A 19,211-nucleotide genomic window follows, 5' to 3' on the forward strand; every position below is an offset into this window, starting at 1 on the left:
AGCATCAGCAGGACAGAGGACAGTCTCCCTAAGGAGGGGAAGCTGGTGCTCCAAAAAAAGGCCCAAGGAGACCGGGGTCACAGGGGACCCCAGGAGCAGCACGTTGAAAAGATGACGTCGGGCTCTCTCGTCTGGGCTGCCGACCTGCCATCCCACGGAAGGGGGAACCAGAGCTTCTGCCCAGCTGTCAACTTTATAAACCGTGGGCTTGGGTCAGTGAGCAGACACAGGGAAATGCTGCCAGAAAAGAAGACCCGAGCTGCTCCTATCATTCTCAGGGCACGACGGGGCTACTACAGAGTTTTGGGGATGGGAAAGCTCCCCACCCAAACAGCCTGCATCCTGAAGGGGAAATTCTTCAGTAGAAGAGCTGAGGAGAAGAATAGGGGTGTGGGGGGAGCCTGTGTTCTGGTAGCTTGAAGCCACGTGGAGGGAAGTTCATTAAATGCTAACAAGTTAAAACAACAACAAAAAAACAACATTTGAGCAAAGACTTGAAGGAGAAGGGGAGGACCATGCCGCTATCTATTCCAGACTATGGTCACAGACAGTGCAAAGGTCCTGAGGCCCCAGTGTGCCTGGAGTGTTTGAAGATTCTATGTGGCTGGAGCAGAGTTGCAAGAAGGAAAGTCCAGGGCGCCTGGGTGGCTCAGTTGGTTGGGCGACTGCCTTCGGCCCAGGTCATGATCCTGGAGTCCCAGGATCGAATCCCACATCGGGCTCCCTGCCCATCAGGGAGTCTGTTTCTCTCGCTGACCTCTCTCCTCTCATGCTCTCTCTCTCTAATAAATAAATAAGAAAAATTTAAAAAAAAAAAAAAAAGAAGGAAAGTCTGAGGACAGTAAGGCAGAAGATGACCGCGTCAGGTCACACGGGGCTTTGGCAGCCTTTGCAGGGGTGTTGAGCTGAGGTCTCATCTCCTTTTTGCAATGAAGAAACTGACGCCTGGAATCACCAGGTAGCAGGTGGGAAGGTCAAGAGAAGGCAGGTGGGTCTGGCTCGAATGATGCTGTTCACTTAGACTATCAATAGGTGTCCAGTTGTTTGGGGTCTCTCCTTGTCCCAACAGCCCTCACTGACCCGGCCTGAGGGTCCCATGAGCCAGGCCCCTCGATTCCCAACACTTGTGACGGGGCGGCTCATGGGGCAGGGACAAAGCGGGGTGACTGCGCGTGTTGGCGCCAGGCGGGCAGCATTCCAGCAGGCGTGGGGACGGCCAGCCCCGTTGGGCCTGGCCCCAGTCAGTCCCCTCCTCACTCCCCCACGCCACATGAGTCTGGCCATCTTGGCCAGAGCTGGACGCCTGACCAAAGGGCTACCACTAGAGTCTCCCCCAACAGGATGGCAGGATGATGGGGACAGCTGGCCACTTTTGAGGCTCTGACTGCTGGAGGGAGCTGGTGGGACTGGTGGGCTCGGGGCTGGACACGAGACCAGAGAGGACGAGATCGGCGTCCGCGGAGGAACAGCAGACATCGGGCTCGGAGCTGCCTTGGGTGGGGACAGGGCCAGCGTCACAGCGTGGGACGTAAACAGACCCACACTGATTTAATGCTCTGTCACCTTGTTCATACTTTTTGAACAAGCGGCTCCACGTTTTCATTTTTGCCCTGCAACGTGGACAGACGGCCCCAGTGGATGCGCCTGGGGCTGGCAGACGGTCAGGAAAACCTGATGAGGGTCCCCCCGGGACAGGGCGCTCTGGGTGAAGGTCCAGGGAGGCACGTGCTCTTTGGGTGCCTCAGGACACGAGCCGGAGCGGGGTGTGTGGCGGGGGAGGGACACCTCCATGTGGCCTACCACAGGTCAGCAGAAGCAGGGTGCTGGGGGGCCTCCTGTCCCCCGGGACTCCTGCCCAGCGAGGCTCCTGTCTGCGGTGCTCTGGGACCGGTGAGGAGGGCCAGAAGCCGGCTGTTCTGAAACACAATTACGACCAGTCAGACAGGCCTGTTCAATACTCTATTGACAGATTCACCTTGGCAACCTGGAGCCCAGCTCCTCCAGAAGCACCTCTCCCACACGCTCTCTGGTCTTAAAGGCGCACCTCCCTCCCCTCCCAGCAGGGCCCTGGGCTTTGGCTGGGACCCAGCAGAAGATGGGGGAGGGGGAGGGGGACTCTTCCTGTTCAATGAGCAGCCGTCCTTCCCCTCTGCAGGGGGAACCTCCTCTTCGATGACCCCCAGGCCCCAGGCCCCCAGCCCTGGTCTCAGGAATGTCACAACAAAGTCCTTGCCCACCAGCAGCTGGACTTGGCAGAGATGGACCACCCTCTCAAGGGGGTGCACATAGAAATCCCAAAGTGGCAGGTGCGGGGGCGCCCATGGCAGGCGGGGGTCAGGGTCTCTGCATCGCAAACAACCAGGCTTCGGATGAGTGATGTACAAACAGCCTCATCCACGCCGCTCAGAGACGGCGAGCCCCATGTCTGCAGTCTATGTGCAAAACCCAGCCTTGCCTCTCTGGGAACCTGGAGTTGCCCCAGAGCTGGGACACGCCCCCCGGGGTGCGCACGGGGTCCCACCACAGAGCATAGCGCTGCTTCTTGATTCCTGCCACGGGGGAACCCAGCGACCAGGAGCGGCCCCCCTAGGTCAGGCTAAGACGCCAGCAGCAAGTGATCGGGGGGCTACGTCACCCCGGTTCAGTGGCTTTCACACCCTGCAGCATTGTATCCATGACCATCCACCTGTCTGTCTTTCTGGGCCTCTTTGGAGAAAAAAGGCTTAGTGTACACAGGAGTGTGTCTTCGCCGGGAGGTGGCAAGGAAGGGCAGGGAAGAGCAGCCTCGGCAGAGCGTGGGAGTGAGTGACCCCCGCACAGCCCAGCGGACATAGCAGCTGGGAAAAGCCGTGCTTCTCAAAATTCCAAGAAAGGCTTCTCTCCCACGTAGACTTCTGTAGCGATATTCCCCTGGTCCTGCGCAATATTTCTTGGTGTCTATGGGACTCATTCTTCATCACCGGGCCAAAAAAGGAAATCAGTAATCACCAGTCGGTTCAAAAAGGGAAAGACGTTTTCTCTCTATGGATCTGCGTCCATGAGATTCTGCCGTTTCTTTGGAATAAAAACAAACGAATGAACGAAGGCGCTACCAGCTTCAAAAGCAAGGGGATGGGGGTGGGGGAGGCCTGGGTCCGTTTCTGAATCTTCCGATCTGAATGAGTCAAAGAATACAAAATCACCCCATTATAATCATTACTGTCAAATTGCGGGCAATCAGCTCACAGACACAGGCCAGACGGACATCGGGAGAAATCTGTAGAGCCAGAGCCGGGCCTCAGCCTGCAGACCGGGACTCTCAAAATAAAAGGACAGACAGGCAGGCCTTGTGTTTCTAGGTCTTGTGTTCCCATTACTTTCACATGCTTTTTACTTCAACGGCATCAGACGGAAACCGGCATTCCCAGCCGAGGAGAAGTCGTCCCCAGGATGCCTACAGGTACCAGGGTACATAGGCAGGTGAGCGTTCTGGGCCCCCCCAGAACCATCAGTCCAAGGCCAAGGGCTGATTACCAACACCCACCCGCAGGGAGAGCTGGCAGGCCCCACTCACCAAGTCTCCCCAGACGTGGCATTCTTGAAACTTCTCCCAGAACTTTCATGGGCCCTGGGCACTGCTCTTTTGGTGTATCCTTCATCCCTAAAAAAAGTATTAAAAATTGGGGCGCCTGGGTGGCTCAGTCAGTTGAGCAGCTAGCCTTCAGCTTGGGTCGTGGTTCCGGGGTCCTGGTATTGAGTCTTGCATTGGGATCATTGCTCCGTGGGGAGCTTGCTTCTCCCTCTCCCCACCCCCTCCCAACACTGATGCTCTCTTGTGCTCTCTCTCCTCTCTCTCTCAAATAAATAAGTAAAATATGTTTTTAAATGTATGAAAAATGAGTTTTTAACTGCATTGGTATACAGGTAAACATATCAATATTATATGCTAAGACATTGTCTTTTTTTTTTTTTTGTAAGATTTTATTTATTTATTTATTTATTTATTTATTTGACAGAGAGAGCGAGAGATCACAAGTAGGCAGAGAGTCCGGGAGAGGGGGTGGGGAGCAGACTCTCCGCTGAGCAGAGAGCCCCATACCGGGCTCCATCCCAGGACCCTGAGACCATGACCTGAGCCGAAGGCAGAGGCTTAACCCACTGAGCCACCCAGGTGCCCCAAGACATGGCCTAAAGATTTTTCTTCTGATTTTAAAAGAAATTAGAGGTACAATGGAATATTATTCAGCTTTAAAAAGCAAGACCATTCTGACACCTGCTACATACGGATGGCATGCCTACATACTTGAAGGCATGATGCTGAGTAAAATACGCCAGACAGAAAAGGACAACCGCTGTATGACTCCAACTATATAAGGCACTGGAGTAGTCAAATTTACAGACAGAAAGTAGGACGCTGGGTACCAGGGGCTGAGGGTTTCTGTTTGGGGTGATGCCGAAGTTGCGCGGGTGAACGGGGGTGATTCTTGCCCAACAATGTGAACATGCCCAGTGCCGCTTGAAAATGGTTAAAATGATAAATTTTATATTACACGTATTTTTAAAAAGACTTTATTTATTAATTTGACAGAGAGAGAGAGAGCACAGCAGAGGGCATGGGAGAGGGAGAAGCAGGCCTCCCGCCGAGCAGGGAGCTGGATGCGGGGCTCCATCCCAGGACCCCAGATCATGACCTGAGCTCAAGGCAGATGCTTAATGGACTAAGCTACCCAGGCGCCCCAATATTACACGTATTTTATAATTTTCTTCATAAACGACTTTCACAGAGGAGGAAGAGGAGAAGGAGAAAAGAAATTAGACCGCTTTTGTGGATCCCTAAAAATACCTCCGGCCCTGGCAGCCGGGCCTGGTGGAGGAGCCGCCCTGCCCCAAACTCGGGGCTGGCTGGGCCTGCGCACTCCCTCCCTACGCCCTTTACCGCCCCACACGCATGCGCACATCGCTACATTTGCCGCCTACCCTCCTCCATCAGTGACTACCTTAGCCCAGAAAAAAAAAAAGAAATTCTGAACTTTATCTGGAACTTTAGTGACTATAAATAATCTCAAGACCTAGTCCAACCTAGCTGCTGCCATTCTCAAGGCCACTGTCCCCACCAGAGGAAGAACTGGGGAACTGGGGTCCCTTTTCCCTACTTGGGGTATCTCTTGGGGAATTAGCGCTCCCCCAGCCAGCGACCCAGGAAGCATCCCTTACAGGGAAGTATCAGGGCACTTTTAAGAAGTGGCATTTGGGGAATTCTGGGTGGCTCAGTCGTTAAGTGTCTGCCTTCGGCTCAGGTGATGATCCCGAGGTCCTGGGGTGGAGCCCCACATCGAGCCCCACCCACATCAAGCCCCGCATCAATCCCCACATCGAGCTCCCCGCTCGGCGGGAGGCCTGCTTCTCCCTCTCCCACTCCGCCCTGCTTGTGTTTCCTCTCTTGCTGTGTCTTCTATCAAATAAATAAAATATTAAAAAAAAAAAAAAGACATTTGTCAGGCACAGCCACTTTTCCATCGCGAACCTCAGTTTGGAGGAGAGAGTCCCTGGCGGGGCTTCTGCTCCAGGCTCCCCTTCCCACTCATCCCCACGTGAAGTCAGGCTGGCCGGGCTGTTGGGGACACCTGCGCTGTCACACCAGTTTGCTTCTTACAGGCCCTTGGACAGCAGAACAAGGCAATTTGGGATGCTCTTGACCTGTGACCTCCTTGAAAAACCTCAAACCAAAGATGCACAGACGCTCCTCCTGACTTCTCAGTGGGAGGGGAAGGGCCTCGGGCAAGGGGCGCTGTGGGAAGCAAGGGCCCTGGCCACCGAGGATGCACTGGGCTCTAGGTGTGCAGGGCCTCCCAAGGTTCCAAGTCGCTCTGGGTCCGCTTGTTTCTGGCTGGAGACACAGCAGCCTCGCTGCCAACGCGAGGGAGGGGGGCTCGGGCTCTGCAGCGAGAGCCCCCTCCTCGCCTGCCTGCGCCTCTCCTTCCCACTCCCGGAGAGGCTGGGAGGGCCGCCCTGGCCCAGGCCCCAGCCGCCCGCCAGCCCGAGGGGAGCCCGCCCCCTAGGGGAGGGCGCGGCGGGTGCAGGCTCTTCGGCTCCTCTACCCCGGCCCCGCCTGGGCCGCGGACCCGGCAGGTGAGGCGGCGGCCAGGGCCCCCCGGGAGCCTAAGGGGATCCCTCGGGGGTCCGCGGAGACCGTCCCTGGAAACGGCCCTCGGGAACAAGTTGGGGAAGGGGCTTCTTGGGCAGACCTGGGGCTCCTTCCAGTGGTGGTGTTAAGGAAGGGGACCCCCACGCACGTGGATCAGGATTCGGGAGGGCGGGGTGAGGGGTAAGGAAGGCCTGGGTGATCGCGCCAGACGACCTTGTCATCGGAGTGGGGGTGGGGCGGGGACGGGGGTGGGGGGGCTGGACCTGGAGGGACGAAGTTGCCGGCAGACAGACTCCGCTCCGGAAGTGGCCAACCCGGGGGCCCGAGAGAGAATGTATGGGACTCTGGGGTGCCTGAGGCGTTACCGCCCGCCCCCGGCCCCGGGCCCCGCGCGGCAGGCCGAGCTGTGCTGCGGCTGGGCCCTCCCGGCCGCCATCCCACGGTCACGGGATCCCCGAGCACCCCCTCTGTTCGCCCCTCGATCCTTCAGGGACACCCCCGCCCCCGGTCCGGCGGGGCTCGCCGCGTTCCCGCCCCTGGGGATCGATCGGCCGGCTGGCGACGCGCGGCCGCGGCTCCCGAGCCTGCGCCCCCTCCCCCGCTCGGGCTACGCAGGACGCGGCCTCCGAGCAGCGTCCTCGCCGTTTCGGGCCGCGGCCGGGCCCCGCTCCCCGCCAGCCTGGGAGGCGGAGACGCACCGGGCCCTTCCGATCGCGCCCGCCCCGCCACGCCGGGGTCGGCAGGGGGACCGAGCGCGAGCCCAGCCTCCCCGGCCCGCGGCGCCCGGCCCCCCACCCCACCCCACCCCCGCTCCTCCCCGCCGAGCCGAATGCCCTCGCGGGCGCGCGCTTCACCCTCGGCGCGCCGCCAGGCCGGGCGGGGGGCGCGCGGGGGGCTGGGGGGAGGGCGGGGTGGGGTTGCGCGGCGGCCAACGACCACTTCGGGGTCCGCCGGGCGATTTTAATCCGGTTCCCGGCGTTGCCGCAGCCGCTCTCGTTTGGTAAAAGGAAAGAAAGAAATCCGCCCTGCGTGTGGGCCCCGCTGGGTTCGGGGGTGCGACGGGGGCATCCGAGAGCAAAACACGGGGCGCGGACGTGGAGGGGCGACCTCGCGGGCAGGGGAGGCCCGCGGGGAGACCTTGGGCAAACCAACCCCAGATGAGAACACAGCGCGCAGAGGCCGTTGTGAGCGCGCGGCGGCGGCGGCGGGCGCTGGAAGCGGCTCCGAAGACCATGTTTGAAATATGGATCCCGGGGGCGCAAATCGCCAGGCCGGCAGGAGCCCCTCGACCCAGCCTGTGGCTGGGGGTCGCATGGGCTTCTCCAGGCTGGCGGGGGCGGGGGGGCTGCCCTGACGTGGGGAGGGGTTGGGCCCGCGGTCGTCGTAGAACACTGCTCGTCGCGCTCCTGCGCCTGCGACCCCCGCGGGCCGCCACGCCGAGGCGAGGCCCCGCGGGCGCCAGAGTGGCCCCGGGAATGCCCAGGACCTGCCGGGGGGCCACGACCTGGCGGCGTGCCGGGCCCGTTGCCCCGCCCGCGCGCCCTGCCGGACCCTCCCACCTGGCGCCCCAGCTTCAGCCCCGAGCAGCCCGCTGCGGAGGGACGCCCGGGCGTCAGGGGCTTCGCCACCCGAATGAAAGGCGACCTTTCGCGGGCGGTGTCACAAAGAGCGCACACATGGGGGTGAGGACACAGAGGGCGGAGGGGCGCCCTTAGGAACAAAGCCGTCCCTCCGAAGGGTGCGGGGGGCGGAGTGCAGGGCTCCCACACCGCCTCCCGGCTCTTCTCCTCCTACCCCCCACGCACAGTCCCGCCAGGTCAGCCACCGCTCAAAATGCGAAATTACAAACGCCAGTGCTGACGTCAGAGACAAGTTCCCCAACTAAGAGCAGAGGAGAGAAATGAGCCCTTGTTGAAGCCCGGGTAGATTCTGCAGTCGTTATGCTAGTAAATTCTCCTTGGCTGTCGGAAACCCACCTCCGGGGACCTAGAAAGCCACACCAGCTCGAGAGCTTCGCTAGTCTAGGACTGGCCCGGGAAGTCACAGGCGGTCCCTTCCGGGCAGAACTCAGACCTGGGGCTCGTGGGCGGGAGCTGGTAACTCCGTGCAGGGAGTCCATTGACGGAGAAGACTTGCAGACTCGTTGATTTCCCTGGGTTGGGGTGGCTCAGGCCCCATCAGGGACCCAAAATCGCATCACCCTCTGGCCCAGGGCCATTAGAGTCTCTGGCTTCCCGGGGTCTACTCTTTCGACCCTCTCCCCTCCACGAGGGAAGCTGCGGCTCGGGCACACAGCATCGCTCCTCACTTGGGGCCCCTGAGGGCCCCTGGGGGCCCCAGCCTGATGGGGCACCCAGAAGGCTTCTGCCCCTCAGCGGAACCCAGGGGCGCAATCCGTCTTGGCTGGAAGGAGGCAGCGCCAAATGCGCGGATCAGCGACCCTTCTCCGGGGTTCCCCAAGGGCTCGGGATATCCCGGGTCAGAGGCAGGGGCCCCAGCTGAAGGCTCTGGGAATCCCGAGTTTAGGCTCCACTCGCCTTCAGTTCCCTCAGATGGGTCAGTACCGGGTAGAATGGTAGTGGAGGCCATCGGGGAGGCTTCCCTGGAGGGGCTCGCGGGACGCCTCAGGGGGGGCTTCCAGGGCACTCCCCGCTCCAACCGGCACCCCCAGATTCTGTCTTTGCCTCCTCCACACAGCCCATTGGTGCTTCCGCGGACCTGGGCTCCTCCCCACACCCGCTGGCAGATGAGGGGTGGTCTAGGGCCAGGCCAAGGTGAGGCTGGGGCTCTAGGACTCGGCCTCTCTCCATATCCACCCCCCCCCCCACGAGGACAAAGTTAGTAACCGCGCAAAGGGCGAGTCGCCGTGTTCTGCCGGTGCCTGTGTATTTCGGTCACTTGGTGCAGAGAGGCCTGGAGCGGGGGTGGCCGCAGGCTCCCGGGGGTTCTGAGGACCTTGGGGGAGTCCCCTCCCGCCGTCGGGGGCACTTGGCGGCCGCTCGCACGACCACACGGGCAACTACAGAAAAGATCCGCTGTACTGGCTGGCGAGAGCCACCCTCCTCCCCAGATCGGCCACACGCCCAGCCCGGCTCGGGCGCAAAGTCGCCGTCGGGGTACCGCGTGCCGCCGCGTGGCCCCCGAGGTCCGGAGCGCTGACCGGGGAGGTGCGGGGGCAGAGGGAGCAGGCCACGCAGGGCGGAGTCCAACGCCCCTGGCGGCGCAGAGGCTGCAGCAGCCCGACCAGGATGGCGCGGAAACACCCACTAGAGACAGATTTTCCAGGGGATTTTCTAGTGAGGGGGCTGGCGAAGTGTCGGGAAGCTCAGCCCCTCCCGGGACGATGGGGCTGTCCGGGACAAGGTCGCTGCAGACCTCGCACAGACTGAAAGCGCCTATGGCCTGGCGGTTGGCTCTACGTGTAAGGGTGACTGTTGTGCTGACAGCGTTTCCCGCGCCAGCCTCGGGGTCCCTGCCCCCTCGGCAGTTAAGTTGCCCCACCTGAGAGCTCCTCGCCCTGGCCAAGAGTGTCAGGATAAAAGCCCAAAACACAGGAGAAAGACGTTCTCCCTGTGTCCCCCCTCCCCAAAACTCCGCCTACCCCAGCTTCTATAAACCCCGAGAGCCCCCCCTCCGACCCGAGCGAGGACTACAGGCAGGCGCCGGCCCCATTTAGCCCCAGCCGGCCCCCCACCCCACCCCGACTCCTCCAGGAATCTTGGGTCTGTGCCTCGAGCCTGTCGGAGAGCAGTCACTGCAGACCGAGCCCCTCTCTCGTGCCGCCCGAGGCGACCCCCCACTCCCAGAACCGCTCGAAGGGAGGAGCCACGCTAGTCGTCGCCGGCAGCGGCCGAGCTGGAACAGAAACGGCCACCGCCGCGGGAGCTGCGAGGTGGCGGTGGAACGGTGGAGTCAACGCGTGCGTCCTCAAACACCAGACTGTCTCCAGGCTTCTCCTGGATTCCCGGGAGAACGCGAGCCCCGAGCATGCTTTAGGGGTTCGCTTCGGCCCCTCTGCCCTCCCTGGGTCTCTCGAGGCCCCGCGCGGTCCCCACCCAGCATTCTGGGACGTGTGTCAGGGCGGGAGCCGAGACCCGGATGGCTCTTTGCCCGCCCCCCTCGCGCGTTCTACTCTCGCTCGGCGTTTGCTCTTTTTCTTTCTCTTTGGACGCTCAGCCAAGGGATTGCGCAAGCTTCCTGCTCCCGGTCCTTCAGGGGCCAGGAGCGGGGGGCCCAGACACGCCCCAGGGCGAGCGCGCACGGCCCCTCCTGCACCCTCTCCGGGTCCCCTCCGCCCTCGCCGCGACCCCAGCGAGCTCGCGGCCCCGCGGGCGGCGCCCTCGGGAGGCGGCGTGGAGCGCAGCAGCTCCCCCAGCCGGACGCCGGAGCCGCACGCCGAACGCGCCGTCTCGCCGCCGGAGGTGCTAAACTTCACACTCGGCGGCTTCTCGGGAGGGCCTCGGCTCGGCTCGCTGTCGGGGACCGGGGACACACGGTCCTGACGGCCGCTTGGCTCCTGAGCCAATGCGTTCTCCGGCTCCCTGCGCAGCCTCGATGTGCCCCTGCTCAGCCTGAACGTCTCGGCCCTCCCCACTCCCGCCCGATGCCGGGACCCCACCGAGTCCCCTCGGTCCCCCAGGCAGATCCGGACATGCCCTGCGCCCCCTCTGCAGTCGCCCCCTCTCGTCCAGCTTGGCCATGGGGCTGGGGCTAGCGCGGTCGCTGCTGGAAACAAGGCAGCCCGGCCCTGCCCCACTAAGGAGAGTGCCGGGGGGCAAACTGCGAGCCGGCGGGGACCTGGAGTGGGCTCGGCCTCGGAGCCCCCTTCCGGTAAGGTTCCGGAGCGCTGGGGCCCCAGCCTGGCTGCTCCTCCGTCCTCCTCCTCGCTTTTCCTTCCCGCTCTCCCTGGCGATCCCGGGAACCCCGCTCTCTCCCTCTCCCTGCCCTTTCTCTCCCGCCCTCGCCTTCCTAAATGCCCGGAGCCTGGCGGGGCGGGGCGGGGCGCGCTGGGTGGGGGGCGCAAGCTGCCCCGGCCCCGATTCTGCCCCCTGCCGGCGGCTCCCCGCTCGCGCGCGCGCGCGCGCGCGCGCGTGTGTGTGTGTGTGTGTGTGCACATGACGCAATTCTGTGCAACTGGAAACTGCAGTGGATGCTTCCGTGGCCCCCAGCAGGGGTCCCCGGGCGGCGCACACCGAGAAGGAGAGGCGCTGGGGCAGGCCCAGGCGCCGCGCTGCAGGCGAGGGGTCGCCGCCGAGACCCTCCCGGCGGTGTCAAGCTCCCCACCCGCCCTGCGCCCCGCGGCCGGCGCACCTCTCCCGCCGGGTCCCGCTCCCTCCCTCTCCCGGGCCCGCGGATCCCTCCCCCTGCACCTCCCCGGCGCCCTCCTCCTCCGGCCCCCCTCCCGCGTCCTTCCTTCTCCCCCCCGCCGCCCAGGCCCGGGGCCTCGGGTAGGCCCGGCTGCGCCAATCCCGGCCGCGGCCCGCCCCCTGACGCCGAGCTGGGCCCGGCGAGGCCCCGCCCGCTGACGTCCGGATTTGCATGAGTTCTTGTGCAGCCGCGGCCCGGGCTCAGTTGTCTGAGCGAGCGCGAGCCGGGACGCGGGGCGGGCGCGGGCAGCGGCGGGCGGGCGGGCGGCCGGGCTGTGCAGGGAGCGGCGGCGGCGGCGGCGGCGGCGGCGGCGCGGGCGGCGCGGGCGGCGCGGGCGACAGGGGCGCCTCGGCCGGGGCGGCAGCGGGGCGCCGGCGGGAGCCAGCAGCGTCTGCAGCCGCGCCGGCCCCCCGCGCCCCGGCGCGCTCCGGCTCGGCCATGGAGCTGCCAGCTGTTGGCGAGCACGTCTTCGCGGTGGAGAGCATCGAGAAGAAGCGGATCCGCAAGGTAGGGCGGCGCGGGGGCGGCGGCGAGGCGGCGAGGGAGCGGCGGCCGGAGCAGCCCGCGAGGAGGCGGGGAGGGGGTGGGGAGGCTGCGGGCCGGAGCCGGGGATCCCGCGGAAGCTGATGGAGTGCTGTCTCTTCCCCCCTCAGGGCAGAGTGGAGTATCTGGTGAAATGGAGAGGCTGGTCCCCCAAGTAAGTGGCGGCGGAGGGGCGGGGGCGCCGGGTGCCGCGGCGCGGGGCTCCCGGGCTCCGGACCGCCGAGCTGGTGGGGTGGTGGGGGGAGCGGACGGGAGGCGGGGTGGAGGTGGGGTGGAGGGTGGAGGGGGTGGGGAAGTCGGTGGCAGGCACTGGGGAAGCCGAGCCGCCGAGCCCGAGCCCGGCGCCCTGTGTTGTGCTCCGCTCTCCGGGAAATGCCATCACTAATTTATGCACTAAAAGGAGCCGGAGGAGCTGGAGAGACGCGGGGCCGAGCCGGGGAGGCCGGCGGAGGGAGGGAGGCGCAGGCACTGACTGATGTGCAGCAGAAAATGGCTCCTTTCCCCTTTCCCTCCACCGAACGGCTCCATATTGCAAAACCAAAAAAAAAAAAAAAAAAATTAAAAAGCGACGAAAATGCAATTGTGTGCCTCTTCCCTCCTAGTGGTGCGGGGAGAGGAGGAAAAAAGGCAGAAAATGTTGGGAACTGTCACTGCGCTTTTGGTGGGGAATTTTTTTTTTTTTTTTTAATTTGAAATGCGAAGGCACCGGATGGAGACAGACGCGCACGCACACACACACACACACACATACACACACACACAGAGGCATATTTTTATATTGCTGAGTATTTGGGGGTGCTTGCCGTGACACCGGGCTCCAGGGGTGCGAGGGGGTGTGCGGTGGTGGGGGGGGGCTGGCTGATGGTGATCGGATTAGGGGTCAAATGGAGAACAGCTGAAGCCCTCGCGGAGGCTCGGGGTTGGGGACGGGAGGGGGACTGCGACTTTGCCTTTCGGCTGCTTTGCACGCAGGGTTCCTGGTGAGCAAAGTGGCTTTGGAACATGTCGCAGTAACATGCTTAAAATTCTTGACAACTGCAAAATAAACTGCTAGTTTCGTTTTCCTTACCCCCCCCCTTTCCTCCTGCCCTTGTGTGTTTATTTTGACTTGGGGGGGGGGTGTCGGGGACCGTGTCAGGCCTGCAGAAAGCTCCCCTCCACCCCCCACATCCACAGCTAAATAGCTTTCGGTTCTTGAAGACAGAGTAGGGCCTTATGTCATTCCCCACCTGGAGGCCGCAGAGCTGGCTCGGTTTTTTTTACGCCGTGTCCCCTCCCTTTTCCCTTGCAAGATATAACACGTGGGAACCTGAGGAGAACATCCTGGATCCCCGGCTGCTGATCGCCTTCCAGAACAGGTGAGCGTCCCCCCGCAGCCGCCGCCCGCAGCCGTGACCGTATATGGGAATGGGAGAGGGGGCCACGCTGCAGTGGGGAAGAGGGGAAGGGCCTGGAGGGGGCCGGCGGGAGCCCCCTCCCCCGACGGGCCTGCACCCGCACGGCTGCGGCCTCGGCTTCTCTTCCCCAACGTCCTTGGCGGTTGCGGCAGCCTGGGGGTGGGGGCGGGGCGGGCCGGAGAAGGCGAGGCTGGTGTTTTGGGGGGAACTGCGAGGAGGGTGCGTGCGGGTGGCCCTGCCGCTGCCCGGAGACCTCGGGGCGGCTTCTGCCCCCCCCCGGCGGGCCCCCCTCTCTGCGCAGCCTTGGAGCCCCACCCCCGGAGCCTAGGTGTTGCTTTCCTGTGGCCACTGGCCGCTTGGCACCAGCACCTCTCGGGGCAGCTCCGAGGGAGCTGGCGTTGTGAAACCGCCGGACGTCACGGAACTGAACTTAACCTGTTGGGGGCTGGAGAAAAGTTGACTTGGCAAGGCCCTAGCCACCCTCCCAACCTTCGATCCCCCCTCATCCAGGGAGCTTGGGCTCCGCAGGGGGTAGAGCCTGTCTGGTGCTAGGTGCCCTTTGCACCCCCCACTGGGCTAGTCGGTGGGTGTGGGCCCCCATCCTGGGGCAGGGGGAGCTTGGCCCAAAGGGCGTGGGTTGGGAGCTGCCGGGTGGTGGAGGGGTGGCTTGTGACGCGGGGCTCATCCTTGGCGCGCACAGATGCTTGTCGCGCTGCAGCTGCGGCAGCTGGATCCAGCGCCCGTGGCTGCGGTTCTCTTTTTCGGGGAGGACCTGAGCGGGGGAGGGCGGGCGCGGAGGGGAGGCGCGGCCCGAGTCCGAGGAGCTCCGCCACCCCCGCTGCCTTCCATTCCCCCTCCCCCTTTTATTTTGCATTATTTCCTGTGGCGCGTTTGGCGCTAAAACTGAACTCTAGACCCTCGGAGCGAGTGACCGGCGGGGAAGTTGCTCTCCCGCGACGCAGGGGGGCGCCGAGAAGGGATCCTGCCCCGGTTCCACCTGGGAGTTCATCACCCTGTAACCATGTCAGCGGCTGATGCCATGTTGCATAATGGGTCCCCGAAGAATTAGAGCGCAGGCTGGTGCAATGCCACGCAACTTCGGAGTCAGGCCCCGGCCCGGGCCCCCGGGCGCGGCCGAACTCCCCTGGGTTAGCCCCCGGGCAGGGGGTGCCTGGGGTCGCTGGAGAGCGCCCGCCTGGCCCCGCAGCGGGTTGCAACTTTGGCACACGTTGGGGGGGCGCCCCGTTCTTCTCCCAGGGAAGGCTGGGCCGTGCCGGGACGATCTGAACGCCAGCCTCGGGTCACCCTCCGCCAGGCCGCCGGCGGGAGCCTGACGGTGGTGTGGGCCGGGGCCACCTCTAGTGGCGTTCATTAACAATTGGGAAATCGAGGCGGTCCGGAGCCCAGCTCGGCGAGGGGGCGGTGCTTCCGCGCACCACCCGGCCTCGCTCCGCCCCGCCGCTCCGCCCAGGCCGACCCGGAGCCTGTTCACCAGGTGGTTGCGAACCTGGCCAGGCCGTGGCCTCCGCGGCCGGCCCCCGCCCCCAGCCCCTAATTGGCTCATTTGCCGCCGTGTAAACAAGGGCGCAGCCCCTCCCCCTGTTTAGGGCCCGGCCGTAGGAAAAAGAGTCCTCCCTTCTGCCGGCGGCACTCGTTATCTGAATCTTAATGAGGTCATTAGCATCCCGAGCCTCTGATGGGGAGGGGACGTGTTCCACACACCTCGTTTGAGCCTGTTTGCATCCCCTGGACTCCCGCGCCCACCTCACTTTGCGCGGGGCCGAGGGCCCAAGGCTGGGGGCGCCAGTGCATCACCCACGCTAGCGCCTGGCTGCCGTCTCCCCCACCTTGAGGCAGAGCTGCGGGGGGGCGCCAGTGCAGGTGCGGATACCAGAGATGGGGGAGCCCTTGGCGGAGCACTTTTGGGGCAGAGGAGGGTCCGTACGAGCACAGAGCGGGGCTCTGGGACCGGTTGGAGGTGCCCAGCTGGTGGCACAGTCGACCTTCTGCCCTGAGCTCCTGATGCCTCTGGGTCATGCTGGCCTGGCTGCTCGCAGGAGGGGGTGGGGGGAAGGCGCCAGCGCAGGTTGGACCTTGGCAGGAGGGGAGGCCACCCGGAGGCTAACCTCGCGGCCCTCTGTTCCCTCCCCCAGGGAGCGGCAGGAGCAGCTGATGGGGTACCGGAAGAGAGGGCCGAAGCCCAAACCGCTGGTGGTGCAGGTGAATATGGTCGCTGGGCGCGGGCCTGTCCACTCGTCCTCCCCTTGCCATTGCCACCTGATCTGCCTCCAGGCGCAGAGGGCAGGGAGACTTTCTCCAGAGCACCCAGTTCCACTTCCTTTCCTCTTGACCTCCTGCCTCTAAGGCAGCCGCTGACCCAGCTGCGGCTGGGATGCTCCTGGTGCGGGAGGCTTGCCCTGGGGCTGGCCTTACCATCTTCTCACCTCCCGCTCGCATCCCTGCCTCCTTCCCCCAGGTCCCCACGTTTGCCCGTCGCTCCAACGTGCTGACTGGACTTCAGGACTCCTCTGCAGACAACCGGGCGAAGCTGGAGCTGGGCGCCCAGGGCAAGGGCCAGGGCCACCAGTACGAGCTCAACAGCAAGAAGCACCACCAGTACCAGCCGCACAGCAAGGAGCGGGCCGGCAAGCCCCCACCGCCGGGCAAGAGCGGCAAGTACTACTACCAGCTCAACAGCAAGAAGCACCACCCCTACCAGCCGGACCCCAAGATGTACGACCTGCAGTACCAGGGCGGCCACAAGGAGGCGCCCAGCCCCACTTGCCCGGACCTGGGCGCCAAGAGCCACCCGCCCGACAAGTGGGCGCACGGCGCGGGGGCCAAGGGCTACCTGGGAGCTGTGAAGCCCCTGGCCGGTGCGGCCGGGGCTCCGGGCAAGGGCTCGGAGAAGGGCCCTCCCAACGGGATGACGCCGGCCCCCAAGGAGGCGGTGACGGGCAACGGGATCGGGGGCAAGATGAAGATCGTCAAGAACAAGAACAAGAACGGGCGCATCGTGATCGTCATGAGCAAGTACATGGAGAACGGCATGCAGGCCGTGAAGATCAAGTCCGGCGAGGCGGCCGAGGGCGAGGCGCGCTCCCCGGGCCACAAAAAGCGCGCCGCCGAGGAGCGCCACCCCCCGGCCGACAGGACTTTCAAAAAGGCGGCGGGGGCGGAGGAGAAGAAGGCGGAGGCGCCGTCCAAGAGGAGGGAGGAGGAGGCGCAGGGCCCCGGCGACTCGCAGCCCCAGGACGCCGGCTCCCGCAAGCTGTCCCCATCCAAGGAGGCCTTCGGCGAGCAGCCCCTGCAGCTCACCACCAAGCCCGACCTGCTGGCCTGGGACCCGGCCCGGAGCGCCCATGCGCCCTCCCACCACCACCACCACCACCACCACCATCACCACCACCACCACGCGGTCGGCCTGAATCTCTCCCACGCACGCAAGCGCTGCCTCTCCGAGACCCACGGCGAGCGGGAGCCCTGCAAAAAGCGCCTCACGGCGCGCAGCATCAGCACCCCCACCTGCCTGGGGGGCAGCCCGGCCGCCGAGCACCCCACCGACCTGCCCCCTGCCGCCACCCTCCCGCAGCCCGAGGTCATCCTGCTGGACTCGGACCTGGACGAGCCCATAGACTTGCGCTGCGTCAAGACGCGCGGCGAAGCCGGGGAGCCCCCAAGCGCCCTCCAAGTGAAGCCCGAGGCGCCCGCGACGGTGGCGGCGGTGGCAGCTGCGCCAGTGACAGCGGCGGAGAAGCCTCCAGCCGAGGCCCAGGACGAGCCCGAGGAGCCGCTGAGCGAGTTCAAGCCCTTCTTTGGGAATATAATTATCACCGACGTCACCGCGAACTGCCTCACCGTCACGTTCAAGGAGTACGTGACAGTGTAGCTGGAGGGGTTCGGAAGGGGAAGCGCCATCCCCGCGGGTGGCCCAGCACCTGGTGCCTAGGGGCGGATTCCTCCTCTCGCCCGCCACGGGAGATCCGGGCCTGCCCCGGTGCGAGGACGCCCCAGCCGCAGCGTGTGCGCCCCTCTGCGCCCCGCTGTCGGCTCCTGGCTGGGGCCCGACCCCCGGCCGGCAGTGGCTCTTTCCACGCGGTGCCTGCGGGTCTCGCCCCCGACCTGCCCCATCCCCGCGCTGGACCTCCCCTCCCTCGTGGACCTCCGGGACTGGCAGGGCAGCCGCGCGCCTCGGTCTCAGAGTAATAGTATTATATTTTAACCGTGCTAACTTGTCAAGTGCAGACTTTACTCCCGTTTGTACGTGGTGTTATTATTGAAATGTATTGTTTGAGCTCAAAAGGCCCGGCCACCCCCTTCGGGCTGATATATATATATTTATTTGTAGGTATTTATATATTGAAATATAAAAACCTAGATTTATGGAGTTTCCTCTAGATCATGTTATATTCTATATCAGACAAACTATTTTCTGTTGACCTTTCTTCCTGTTCATTCAGTATTTCGGCTGATTTCATTTCCTCCCCTTCCTGGAACTGCAATACCAGTAACGTTGGTATATATTTTTTGATACCGTACACATGGATGTGTTGTTTCTATGTGCAAAAAAAAAAAAAAGAAAAGAAAAAGAAAAAAAAAGTTTGTTTAAAAGCTAAACGAGCTCTCTAGAAACTGCTGCTACTAGAAATGTCTAAACTATAAGCTTCCAATTATTACCTGCTTGAATGTAAATATTAAATGGAGATGTTGAAGGTGCATTTTGGCTGTTTTGAGATGAGCGCGGAGCGCTGGAGGCTCGGGAGGTGGCCGGACCCCTCGCCCCACCCCACTCTGCACTTACCCCTTAGGTCTGGGGGAGGAAACCTCCCCGCGTCCTGCGCTAAAGCTTGTGCAGAGGCAGAGCGGAGTGGTGGCAGGGGCCGAGGCGCCCGCGCCAGAGGAGTGACCCTGCTCCCCGGAAGTCGAGAGGCGCTCCAACCGAGAGGGGAATTCCTGCGGGGGGAGGGGGTGTCAGCGTCGCCCCCGCCCCCAGGGCTCCCCAAGCGGGCAGTGCCCTGGGAGCTGGCAGACCCGGGGAAATGCGCGGTGGGGGGAGGGGGGCATGGGTGCTCGAGCGGCGCAGAGGAGTGGGTGGGGCGACCCCCCCCCCTCCCGCAGCCGCGCGCGCAGCACCCGCCCGGCACCTGCTGATCTTTGCCCCCCACCCACCCGGGGCGCCACACCCCCAGGCGTTGGCTCTGGTGGGGCAGGGGTGTTCTTAATAATCCCTGCCCGGTAAGGCAGGTTCAGCGGGGAGGGGACCCTCTCCCCCTCCCTAGCGTCGCTCGCTGGCATCGCTGGCCCCGCCCCGCCCCGCCGAGGAAGCCGCCGAGGCTCTTTCTCTGCCAGGCTCTCTCCCCGGAAACCACCAGGCCAGAGGCTCCGACTGGAGGCGCAGCGAGCGCGGCCAGGGCAGGGGCGGGGGGCTTCCTGCGTGGTGGCGGGGGAGGAGGAGGGGAGGACGCTTGGCGAGCAAGGCCTGCCCACCCCTGTTTCCTCCGTGAGCGAGGGGAAGCGCGGGACCGCGTCCCACCCGTCCTGCGTTGGGTGGCAAGGCTGGGGCCCCTGGTGTCGCGGGACAGGAAGGGGTTAAGGGCCCAGAGGGGCCGAGGGGAGTGGGCCGAGCACCAGGTTCTCTCCCTCGGCCGGGCCGGGAAGCCGTCACTGGGGAGGCGGAGGCCGTGGCCAGCTTTCTGCAGACGCAGCGATCTGCTCCTGGCTGGGGCGGCTGGGCAGGGCCAGGGGCCGCGGGACGGGGGCCCTGTGGGCGCAGGGCTGCT

At 64.2% G+C, this 19,211-nt stretch overlaps 2 protein-coding genes across 2 annotated transcripts; both read left to right on the forward strand.

Moving 5' to 3' along the window:
* Window positions 1–5,754: 5,754 nt before the first annotated feature.
* On the forward strand, window positions 5,755–11,666 carry LOC131815985 (basic proline-rich protein-like). Its single transcript, XM_059148226.1, has 4 exons — window positions 5,755–6,108; window positions 9,838–10,545; window positions 10,674–10,954; window positions 11,293–11,666. The coding sequence occupies exons 2-4, from the start codon at window positions 10,223–10,225 to the stop codon at window positions 11,664–11,666; spliced, it is 978 nt and encodes a 325-aa protein (XP_059004209.1). The 5' UTR covers window positions 5,755–6,108; window positions 9,838–10,222.
* Window positions 11,667–11,695: 29 nt separating this feature from the next.
* On the forward strand, window positions 11,696–18,147 carry CBX4 (chromobox 4). Its single transcript, XM_059148224.1, has 5 exons — window positions 11,696–11,998; window positions 12,145–12,188; window positions 13,327–13,392; window positions 15,585–15,651; window positions 15,908–18,147. Exons 1-5 carry the CDS (start codon window positions 11,930–11,932, stop codon window positions 17,318–17,320), a joined length of 1,659 nt encoding a protein of 552 aa, XP_059004207.1. The 5' UTR covers window positions 11,696–11,929; the 3' UTR covers window positions 17,321–18,147.
* The last annotated feature ends 1,064 nt before the right edge of the window (window positions 18,148–19,211 follow it).

The sequence above is a fragment of the Mustela lutreola genome, chromosome 15 (assembly GCF_030435805.1).
Source record: "Mustela lutreola isolate mMusLut2 chromosome 15, mMusLut2.pri, whole genome shotgun sequence".
NCBI classification, from domain to species: domain Eukaryota; kingdom Metazoa; phylum Chordata; class Mammalia; order Carnivora; family Mustelidae; genus Mustela; species Mustela lutreola.

Coding starts and splice junctions, on each gene's coding strand:
- CBX4 (XM_059148224.1), top strand. CDS start 11,930: ATGGAGCTGCCAGCTGTTGGCGAGCACGTCTTCGCGGTGGAGAGCATC. Junction 13,393..15,584: donor CTGATCGCCTTCCAGAACAG/GTGAGCGTCCCC, acceptor TCCCTCCCCCAG/GGAGCGGCAGGAGCAGCTGA. Junction 15,652..15,907: donor CCAAACCGCTGGTGGTGCAG/GTGAATATGGTC, acceptor TCCTTCCCCCAG/GTCCCCACGTTTGCCCGTCG.
- LOC131815985 (XM_059148226.1), top strand. CDS start 10,223: ATGGCTCTTTGCCCGCCCCCCTCGCGCGTTCTACTCTCGCTCGGCGTT. Junction 10,546..10,673: donor GCGCCGTCTCGCCGCCGGAG/GTGCTAAACTTC, acceptor CTCCCTGCGCAG/CCTCGATGTGCCCCTGCTCA. Junction 10,955..11,292: donor GGCCTCGGAGCCCCCTTCCG/GTAAGGTTCCGG, acceptor CGTGGCCCCCAG/CAGGGGTCCCCGGGCGGCGC.